Consider the following 11,844-nt stretch of genomic DNA (forward strand, 5'->3'; position numbering starts at 1 on the left):
TTAAGAGACATTGTAAGGGTGAATCACCCCGGAGGGAGGAGGCAGAAGCTCCCATTCCAAAAAAGGGTTTTGGAGGAGAGAAGTCAGAGGAGGATTAAAGATAAGCCCTTCGGCTGGATGAGAGAAACAGGACTCAGAGGGCGTCCCCAATGAGTCGCGCCAATCTCAGGGAGTGGTTCAATAAAGAACCTGGAGAGAAGGGGGTGTAGGTCGTTACCTAGACCCTCACTTCCCTGAGGTGACTGTGCCTGGAGCCGGAAGGGACCTAGCGCTAGGGTTTTTGGCGAACAATTAAATGGTCTTAATTTTCTCTCCAGAAAATAAAAGATGGGGAATTGTCAAGGCAAACCAAGGCCATCCAAACCCCTCACACTAGTGGGAAAAAATGGCCAGCATCTCTAAATAGGCAGCTCTGTGACATAAAGTCTCTGGTATGAAGGCTCCTGAGAACAGGCAGAACTTTATTTCCCTTCTCTGGATTCATACCATTTAGACATCCTAAAGAGATGATGTGATGTGTCCTGCTGAGGCCAAACTAAGGACTCTCCTGGCTTTACTTATCTTCCTTTTTAAAAAAATTTATTTATTTATTTATTTTATTATTATTTTTTAAAAATTTTATTTTGTTGATATACAATGAGGTTGATTATTGTGGCCCATTACCGAAACCCCCCTCCCTCCTCCCTCTCCCCCCTCCCACCCAACAATGTCCTTTCTGTTTGCTTGTCGTATCAACTTCAAGGAATTGTATTTGTTATGTCTTCTTCCCCCCACCCGGTTTTGTGTGTGTGTGTGTGTGTGTGTGTGAATTTATTTATTTATTTTTAGCTCCCACTAACACTCTGTTTTCAAACTGGAATGTAATCATGTCCATAATATAGACTTCAGTATATTTTCATTAATCAGTGAGACATCACGCAGCATTCTATGTCTTTCAATACTTGTCTTCAGTATTGTTTTTAATGGACCATGGAATTCTATGTTATGGTGGTGTCATCTTTTACCAGTTTATTTTTATTTTTATTTATTTTTATTTTTATTTTTTTTCCTTTTTGTCTTTTTTCGTGACCAGTAACGGGATCGCAACCCTCAGTGTTGCGCCTGCACCGCGCTCGTGAGCGGACCGGTCTCTATATGGGATCCGAACCCTTGGCGGGAGGGCTGCCGCGCTCCCAAGCGCCACACTCTACTGAGTGCGCCACCGGGCCGGCCCTTACTAGTTTTATTTTTAACAGATTTTATTTTTTAAAGCAGTTTTAGGTTCGCAGCAAAATTTAGTAAAAAGTACAGAGATTTCTCACATACCCCTTAACTCCCCCCGCCCCCAAAAGCCTCTCCCACTGTCAACCTCCCACAACAAAGTGGTTGGTGCCTTTGTTACAGTCAAACCTATATTGACATGTCATTACTACCCAAAGTCCATACTTTACGTTAGGATTCACTCTTGGTTCTGCGCGTTCTCTGAATTTTGACAAATGTATAATGTCATGTATACACCATTATCGCGTCATTCAGAATAGTTTTTTCTTTTTTTTTTTTTTTTTTTTTTAAGAAAATGTAATTTTATGAATTTTTTTTTTACATTCTAGGATGTTGTTGCAGAACAGTTGGGAGGGAGTGGGGGAGAGGGGGAAGAGGAAGCAAATGTGTTGGAAGAAGGAGGAAGGAAGATGGGAGGGATTGAGACCTGTGGCACCCCCCTCATTCCCACAGGGGAGACCGGGGGGCTTCCAGCAGTGGCTTGATCATTGCCAGGCTGGGTGCAGATGTCAGGGGCATATGGCAAAAAGCCCTCCCCCACCCCCCCAGGAAAACCAGGGCCCTTCTTGCTGTGGCTTGGTGGTCGTCACTGGACTGGTTGCACGTGTTGGAGGTGGGGTGTGTCGCAGAGGCCTGAAGCCCCCTCTGCCCCAGTTCAGGAGAGCCTGAGGTGCTTCATGAGGTAGCTCGGTGGTCGTTGCTAGGCTGGCTGCGTGTGTGGGGGTGGGGGGTGTGGCTGAGGCCCTCATCCCCCATCTTTGGGACTGGTTGCAGGTGACAGGGGTCATTGCTGAGGCCCCTGGCCCTCCCCCCTTTCTGGCTTGGCAGCCTAGGGGACTTCCTGTCCTTCTAGGTTATAGGTCTTCTTTGGCTTTATTAGTTAATATCAAACTTTGTCTCTGGTTGTGGGTACTTTATTTTTGCTTTCAGTTCTATGTTGGGTTATTTGCTGTTCCCACCACTTAAACTCTGCTCTGGAACTAATTTGTTGTCCTTTGCTTACTTATAAAATGGGGGAACTTCCTGTGGGGACCAGTACTTGAGCTGTGTGGTTTAGCTCAATTGCTGCTTTGCTGCTTATTCCCTGGGGAAGGCTTTTTGTGCAGCTCAGGTTTTAATGGTTGACTTTGTAGGTACTTCTGGGTCAAGTGAAATCCAGTGTACCTGGTTTGTGTAGAGACTCTGGTGTGGGCCTTAGTCTTTTCATTAAACTGCACCCCATGCAATTCTATATTCCCAACCAGTCTCCTCTGAGTGGTTCTGTGATGATTGGGGTGCAGATCAGCTGTCCTTGCTGTGCCACAGTGTTCCCCCAGTGGGCTCATCTCCCCCACCACCCATGCTGCAAACACTTCTCATGGGACGGGCTGTGCTTCAGTCCCTTGCAATGACTCACTGACCTCTGAGTGGCTCCTTTTTTTCAGTTGTTGTGGCTTCTTGCTCCTGTGTGGGTGCGAGGGAACCCTATTAGTGGTCCTGCTGGCTTGGGGGCCACCAAGGTCCCCTTCTCCCCTGCTGCCTCCAAACAACTTCATCCAAAGTGTACAGCTGTGGCTTTTGCCAGCTCTTGCTCCATATGCTCAGCAGCTTCAGCCTGGAAGCAGCCAGTACTTGAAATGGTCAGGTTGGTCCTTTCTTTCATAGTGGCTTCTGCTGCCTTCATGCACTCCGTAGGTCTGTCCTCCTCTTCTCCTGAGCTCTAGCAGCCCCAGCTTGGCTGTCATTGCTTTTTAATAGTTGTAAATTGGTTGATTTGTGGGAGAGAATGATGCTGGGGACCGTCTATTCCACCATCTTGATTCAGAATAGTCTTCTTGCTCTAAAACATCCTTTGTGTTCTGCCCATTCATCTCTCCCACTCCCCTAACTGCTGGCAACCACTGATCTTTTTACTGTCTATATTGTTATGCCTTTTCCAGAATGTTATATAGTTGTAATCATACAGTATGTAGCCTTTTCAGAATTTTCAGATTCACTTAGTAATATGAATTTAATGTTTCTCGATGTCTTTTTTATGGCTTGAAAGCCCATTTCTTTTTAGGGCTGAATAATATTCCATTATCTGTATTTACCACAGTTTATTTATCTATTCACTTTGTGACAGACATCTTGGTTGTTTCCAAGTTTTGGCAATTATGAATAAAAGTGTAGCAAACATCTTTATGCAGGTTTTTGTGTGGACAGAAGCTTTCAACTCATAAGTAAATACTGAAAGGTGCGATCACTGGTAGTGCTGATTTACTGTAGTCTGTGCATTCTGGCATATTCATTTTATCTTAAAATAATTTTTTTTTTTAATTAACAGGATTGCCTTTGAGGTTGTTTTAAAAGTTTTGAGTTGTACAGCCCTTGATTCTTTTGCTGCATTGTGGAACGACCTCTCCAGCAATGATTACTTCAGAGTTGCCAGTGTTACAGTAAGTATTGTAGTTTTTCTTTTTTTAAGGAAAAATGTGTACAATGTATTTCTTTATCAAAATGCTCTCTTTGAGAAGACACATGAAATATGTTTGAAATTTAAGTGTTAGGGTGTATAATTACATGGCCTGTGCTATTGAAATATCAATATGTTCTCTGATATTCAGCAAGAAAGGTGTTAATGTCCTGTGTCAGGGGTCAGCAAACTATCACACATGGGCCAAATCTGGTATGCTGCTTGTTTTTGTAAATGAAGTATTTTTGGATCAGAGCCAAACTCATTCCATTACATACTTGTTATGATTGCTTTGTGCAAGAAGTTGTGATAGTGACTCTTTTGCCTGAAAAGCCTAAAATACTTAGTCTGGCCATTTATAAAAATAAAAGTTTGTCTACTCTATCCTACATCGTACTTTTTCTCTACCCTCTCCTCTTTCACTCCAACTCTTTCTTTAAGGTTTTTTCTTTTCCCTGAGATTGAGAGTGTTGAGCTATTGTGGTTATCAGAAGTAATCTAAGGGACATACCAAGTGCCAGTTTTGGTGGCATCTAATTAAATTTGTTGGAGATGTAGGACAGGTTTAAAATTGGAGCTTGTTTTGGATTCTCTGCTAAGTGTGGTCACAGTAATGACAGATCCTGTTACTTTTCATAGCTATTATCAGGATGCAAATCAGGAATCTGCGTACTTTGATCCTATATGATAATAATGGTTGAGAAATAATGAAACTCATCAGCAGCTTAAGCAATTATTTATATGCTGTTACTGCCCTAGTTCTTGGAGGCAGCCTTCTAATTGGTCTCCTGGCCTTCTTTTTTACCTCCAAGGTTCTAAGACACAAAGCTCTTCAAATTCCTTTACCTGCTTGAAAAACTATCCATACCTTTTATTCTCTTCTCCCAAATATAGGAGATAAAATTTAAGCCCTTTCTACCTGCTTACCTCAATGCCTTTTACCCCCTAACTTGAATATAATATGGAATTCAGAGGTCCCCACATAGTATTTTCTTCTTTTTTCTTTGTACTTATGCACTTCTGCTCTTACCTGGCCAACTCACTGTCTGTCCATTTCTGTCTTACTGTGGTATCATGCCTCTGACAAAGTTCTTCTGATCCCTCAAAGTTGGGATAGGTGTCCTTCTGTGCTCCTACAATGCCTTATGCCTTTTTTTCTAGAATCATACCTAACATAATGTTTTATAACCTTCTGTTATTGTTTCTGACTCACCTCCTAAACTGTGTACTTTCGTGCCTTATGTTTGCATGGCCTAGTCCTAGCACACTGTTAGGTATTTGGCAGTACCTCGATAAAATTTGATAAAATATGAAACAGAGGTTGTATTTTAATTGAAGGTTGTATTTAAAGAGGTTGTATTGACATTATAGTGTTTAATATCATATTATACTTTGTGAGTAACTGAGTTTTTTTCAGAAAATAAAAATCTGTAATATGTCTATGGGTACTAGATAGTGGTGATCTACTGGGTAAATGAGTGCTTGCTTAGCTCTGTCAGCTAGAGATGGTACTCTTGGTCAGGTTGAAATCTAATAAGCCTTTATGAGGGCATATGACTTTCTAGGAATTTTGTCAGATATGTTTGCATATGTTATTTTGCTTAATCAGTCCATCCACCAGTACCCTGTCTTCATTGTAGAGGAAACATGATATATCTTTTGCTGTTTGTAAACTTCAGTTTCTATCATCTATAAAGTGAACATACAACAAGTATACTTCAAAAAGTTCGTGGAAAAATAGAATTAAAGGATAACAGGAATCTTTTCATAAACTTTTTGAAGTACCTTCGTATATTAGAAATTGATCTCTAAGGTCTCCACAAAAACAAAAAATATTTGGAACTATCTGTTTTTACTGTTTAGTCCAATTATGGTTTTTTGAATGTCAACACTATAGAAAGGCTACTGTAGTGATTGACCTTATTATTAGTTGGCTTACTTAGGTATTTTAATTGCCAATGGATTTGTCACCTTAGAGCTGTTTACTATTAAGCATTGTCAAAATATTAGTTACCATGTATTTGTAGTCCAGGAAAGTATGCTAGGTCTGGGTAGATGTAGCATGTGTAACAGACTTGGTCCTTGTTGCCATGAAGCTTATAAAGATAGATATTAATAAAATAATCACAAATATATAGTTATAAACTGTCCTTGGTGCCATGAAGAAAATGTGGTGTTTTTTGAGAATTTTAATACATGCCTTTATCTAGTCTGATTTTCTGGGGTTGGTTTTGGGGGAAGTAGAAAGGAGCAGAGCATTAGTACCAGACTGAGGGAATGGCATATGCAAAGACTCTGAGATGGGAGGAATCATGGTATGTGTGAGGGTCTGAAATAAAGCCTTTTTTCCATGTTTTTTTTTTTCAGGGTTGGGGATAGTGAGTGACATGAGATAAGACATGTGAGTAGGGAGGAACAATATCATACCTGGGAACTGCTAAATCATGTTACGAGTTAAGTCCCCCCCAGGAGCAAGTGGGAAGTCACTGTGGGGTTTTAACCATGACAGAGATATAAAATATATACTTAGAAAATCACCCTGAGTGCATTGTAGTGATTAGATTGGAGGGGCCAACACTAGAAACAAGGAGACCTATTAGGAGGAGGATGTTGCAATATCTAGGCCAGCAATGATGACAACTTGAACTAAAGTGGTCACAGTGGATATATAGAGAGATAGGCAGAATTTAGAAAGTTTTAGGGAGCAAAATCATGTTTATAAGATTTGATCTGATTCTTGCGTGCTCCTAATTTATGTCTAATAGTCTTATAAATATGAACATTACCCATTTACATGGTCACAGTGGATATATAGAGAGATAGGCAGAATTTAGAAAGTTTTAGGGAGCAAAATCATTTTTATAAGATTTGATCTGATTCTTGCGTGCTCCTAATTTATGTCTAATAGTCTTATAAATATGAACATTACCCATTTACATGGCTTTTAAAAAGCAGTTGCTCAAAGTTTCAATTTGCATACCACTTGACCCAGCATTTCCATTGTGTCTATCTTAGAGAGATACTTCCTGAAGTGCAATAAGATTTATGTGCAAGGACAATCATTTCAACTCTGTAGTATTGCAAAAATAAGGAAAATCTAAGTGCTCACTGATAGGGAAGTAGTTAAATAAACTTCATACATATTATGGCGTACCATTCAAGAATCCCATGTATTTGTATGGAAAATTATCATTTATTTAAAACTTTAAAAATTGAAATATAGATATTGACTTATTTTGATATATACATATATATGCAAAAGCCTACATATTTATGGCAGGGTATTAATCAAACTGTTAACAATGGTATTCTATAGATTGGGATTAAGAGTTAGGATGGGGTGAAGTGAAACTTTTCCTTGTATTCTTGTATCTTCTAACTCGAAATTTTTTAAAAACCCAAAATTTATTTGTTATATATTCTAATAAATAAACATACATACATATACTAATGGGAATGCATTAGCTGTTTCTTTGCACTAGTTCTCACCTTTTAAGCTGGCTGCAGTTTGCAGAATTATTAAACAAATTGTACTTTTTTGTTAATAAACTATATTGCTAAGTACAAATTAATTTCACTAGTGAGTCACTGATTACATGCTGGAACCAGCCCTCTCCTGTAGTTGCCTGCAGATTTCTATAAGCATCAAAAGCACTAGTGGATTTTCGTCCACACAAGATAAATACAAAATATACTTGCATTCCAGTATCCTGACATGGAAATAGAGAACTCACATTTACCTTGAGATCTAAAGATATTCTGGTACTTACTAGGTGTGTGACTATGGAAAGATTTATGAGGCTTTTCAGATCTTTCATTTCCTCATCTATAAAAACAGGACAATAATATTTCTTACAAGGTTTTCGTGCATATGTATGAGAGTACTGCAAGAAGTTTGTGGAAAAATAAAAGATAATGCGAATCTTTCCATGAACTTTTTGAAGTGCCCTTTGATCTATTTGAACTGTAGTGAGGAGAATGGTTAATGTGATTTATTGTTCTTTAGTAGAAATAAGTAAGATTGACTAAATAGGGATGGACAAACTATGGCTAGTGGCTCAGATGACTTTATAAATAAAATATTATTGGAGCACAGCCATGCCCATTGATTTACATATTTTGCATATGGCTGCATTTATCCTATGCCACCGCAGTTGAATAGTGGCTGTAGAGACCATAAGACCTACAAGCCTAAAATATTTACTGTATGGTCCTTTAAGAAAAAATGTGCTGACCCCTGGATATTATTTATAATATTATTTACAGTTTTAAATTTCTGATTACCTTTGAAGATTTGCAAGTGGGGAGAGTAACGTGGTGTGTGAATGTTACTGGCAGTAGTGTGTAGAATGGCTTGGACAGAGGAGATGGTAGAAGCAGGGAGGTAGGTTGAAATTATTTCAGGTAGTGGTGATCCTGGTAATAATCACTAAAAACGAGAGACAGGTTATTGTACTGAGACAAATGACTGAGGAGGACTTGTGTTAGCGGGAGGCTTAAGAGGAAGACTGATATGATTCTATGAATTTGAGTAACAGGATAATGGTGACAATAATAAATTTGTTTAATAATTTAAAGCACATTCATGTACTAACTTAAGAAATCATTTAATTAATGGTATTTCCATGAGCAGACAAGCAGAAGTAAGTCAGGCCTAATTTTAGATGTGGTACTTGGTGAATTAGAATTGGCATTCAAAGAAGCATACCACATGTGTAAGCTAAAAATCGTGAATTAGAGATCTGGAATGTGGTTGGGTCTACTGATAAGGTATTGAAGTCATTCGCATAGAAGTTGCACATTAAGTAGATGAGATCTTCAAGGGAGTGTAGCAGAAAGGGAGAAGAGCAGACACTAAGAATTGAGCTTTAAGGAATAAATACAAAGAGGGAATGAGACTAAAAAGAGCATTCAGTGAAGCAGATTGAGTTGGGCTTACTGTTTGCTTTGTACCCTTCTTGTTATTTGCAGTTCTATGCAGATCCTTGATAGAATTAGTAATGTAGAATCTGGTTGAAGAGATTCTTGCTCATAACAAATGTACCTTTCAGTGCTGTGTTGGAGCCAGCCTGTATTGGCCTGTGAGAGCCAAGTATGGAATTTTCAGGAATTTTGCAAGCCAGTTAAACACAAGATAGCTGTGATAAAAAGTTAAATTTATATAAACTTAAAATTAAATAAATCATTAAAAATGAAAGTAACAAATACTGAAAGCTCATCACTTTGTAATTGTTTTACATATTACTATTACTATGCTCTTGGGGTTATTTATACCTCTTGGGTCCATATGATGGAAATATGTCTTAATGGTGTTCTACTGTTTATCGCTTTCAAGGTCTGGGTTTGGTGAGGCAGCTTTGGTAGTTTGAAATTGGCTGTGGAGTATTTACACCACGAAAATCAGCAAACGCTACAAATCAGGGCTTAATTTATTGTTTTGTTGATTGTAGACTTAAGAAAGTGATAGGGAAATTGTTAATAATGCAGATTAAACTTAAGATGTACCAGAGGGTCTATAGCCATTGCATTATGAATACGACAAAAAATTGTGAAAGTATTCTTCCAGTATTTGAGAACTATTATCCAATTCAGCAAAGAGGTTGCTCACACATTGACTGATGAGTGAAGTCCAACAAATGTCTTTGACATTTCACTTGCATCCTATTCATTAAAGTGAACAAAAATATCAACCATCGTTTATGTCTAAACTCCTGTTGATCCATCAATTCCAACCATAGGTTAGATCCAGATATAACTTTGGCAAAACTTATCAAAATCATTTCGTGAGAATCAATTGGCTGCATAGAATTTGCAGTAAAGAGTATTGTGTATTTTATTATTGTTTGTAAATTGTGTGCTGTGTTTGCTTTATATCAGTAACATTAACAATAACTTATGTGCATGTATTTTTTTGAAGAGTCAGTTGTTAAACATTTACCAGCACATCATGAGTTTCATGATTTTGTAAAATGAATAAAATTCCTCCCAAGCTTTCATCTTTATATGTTGAAGAATTAGTCTTTTGCAATGGTATTTTGCATTTGTATTTTGTATAGCAGCTGGCATTTCCACAGTCATTTCCTACTATTCATTTCCCTCTTTTTATTTGGGGGGATTCATTTCATTTAATATTATGTTTTGTTAGGCAGGGAGGGTAACATTTTTGGCTTGCTGAGGAGTTTTTCTGAAAGCAGAAGGATAAACCACTCTTAGTTAGCCATATAGCAGGAGGTAAGGAATGTAGTAGAACAGAACTGCATTGTATTTACTAATTAATTTGTTCACTAAAATAATGTCATAACATTTTCTAGGGATTCAACTAATGAAACTACTGCCCATTCTGATGCTGGCAGCGAGCTTGAAGAAACAGAGGTCAAAGGAAAAAGAAAAAGGGGTCGTCCTGGCCGGCCTCCAGTATGTATTATGCTTGTCTTTGTTCCTTTAAGGGTTACCATGTAAATGGGCTTGATATGAGCTTTGTTAATTTTAGTACTGATACTGTTAATACTTTTTTTTTTTTTTCCTTTTTTAATTTCAGTGACACATTAGTGATTCTTGGAAACTTTACTTCATAAATTGGCTTAACAGTGATCAGAAAAAGGACATTATTATAGTGTTATTTTTTGCTTTCCAGACTTCTCTTGTAAATAAATGGTAGTCCATGTGAAGGAGTAGAGGAGGTGATAACATTGAATGAAGTGTAGTTAAGTAAGACTTCCTGCTTTTCAGATGCAACTCTAATTTCTTGTGAGCTTCTACATGTGCATTTTGGTATTTCTAGTTTGGGGTTTGGGGCCAGTCTCAGAATATTTTCTCTTTGATGCATGATTGAGGAGTTCAGAAGAACTCTAGGTAACCCTACTTTGAGGGGTATCTTTATGTATTCTAAAAGTATTAGTCATTTAAACCTGAACTCTCAGAGACAGCAGTATCAGTGTGTCAAGGGATTATGGCTTATACTAATCTACATTTACTTTTATAATGTAATTAGCTATTAGCAAGTTTTTTTTTTTTATTTTATAAAAGTTCTTATGGGAAATCTTAGGCTCCTTTGTTAGGAGATTTCTTACAAAAACATCTTGTGAAAAGTGAAAGTCCTGTGCTTGGAAGCTAGAGACTATTTTAAACTACCCCTTACTAGCATGTGATTTTTCCGAGACAATTGGCAAGTTACATTGCTTCTCTGGGATTCATTAGTTTTAAATGCAAAATTAGAAATAAAACTACACTTGCTCGAAGGTAGGAGATTGAACTACACACATGATTGTTTTCTTGAATTTGCTCTCCCCAGTTGAAATTCCTCACTTAACAAGATTCAGATTACATGCTGTCTCCTTAAAGAAAGCTTTTATTTTTTTCCTTGAAGAGAGTTTATCACCCCTTCAGCAGGCTATTATTACTCTTTAAAACCTATTTAATTTTGATGTGTGTACAGCTGAATCCCTGTAATATGCTTTCTTTGATGAAAAAGGGGTCTGTGTACTCAAATGCTCATTAGCTCTTCTAGGAAATATGATTTGGTTTTCAGTAGGTAAATAGTACAACTTCATCCCGTGTTAAAGAATTGAAAAATATATCAATCAGGATAGAATACTAGCACTCTAGAGACTCATGTTAGTTATACTTCAGTCCATATATTCACACTCATTAGTTCACATGGCTATTTGTAGTTCAACCTAACTCAGTCAGGTCTGAGACGTATTTCTTGATTGTGGAAACAGCACTACACAACTTTGAGTTTCTCCTCTGGGTTTTGCATTAGGCTGGTGCTTTTTATGTCATTTAATCCTCACACCAGTGCTATAAAATACGTCTTACATTCAGTTCATAGAGTAGGAAACAAAATTAAAAAGTGGTAATTTGCTGAAGGACAAACACAGCAAGTGGCAAAGTTAGGATTTGAATTTATATCCTAATTCCCACATTCTAAGGAAGCCAGAAGGCGAACCTATTAATATTGAGAGATGTAATCAGCAGAATGATCAGATTGGAGTCATGCCACAGGTACCTGTTCTGAAGAATAATTGGACATTTTTTATCAACTTGCTCCAGTTTGAACAGTTCCAAGTTTTGACTCATACCTTCTTTGTTTAGCTATGTTAATGCTATTCATTACTTTTTTTTTTTTTGTAGTTTAATTTTTTTTTTTT

General features: G+C 37.6%; 1 protein-coding gene across 1 annotated transcript in view; it reads left to right on the forward strand.

The window, feature by feature from the left end:
- Nucleotides 1-3,565: 3,565 nt before the first annotated feature.
- LOC103604744 (cohesin subunit SA-1) overlaps nt 3,566-11,844 on the forward strand; it is a 213,738-nt gene continuing 205,459 nt past the window's right edge. Inside the window, exons 1-2 of the mRNA XM_008589316.1 lie at nt 3,566-3,677; nt 10,006-10,108. Of these exons, the coding sequence (XP_008587538.1) occupies nt 3,649-3,677; nt 10,006-10,108 (132 nt within the window). The 5' untranslated portion in view covers nt 3,566-3,648. The remainder of the gene's footprint in view (nt 3,678-10,005; nt 10,109-11,844) is intronic.

The sequence above is a fragment of the Galeopterus variegatus genome, unplaced genomic scaffold (assembly GCF_000696425.1).
Source record: "Galeopterus variegatus unplaced genomic scaffold, G_variegatus-3.0.2 Scaffold5372, whole genome shotgun sequence".
Classification (NCBI taxonomy): domain Eukaryota; kingdom Metazoa; phylum Chordata; class Mammalia; order Dermoptera; family Cynocephalidae; genus Galeopterus; species Galeopterus variegatus.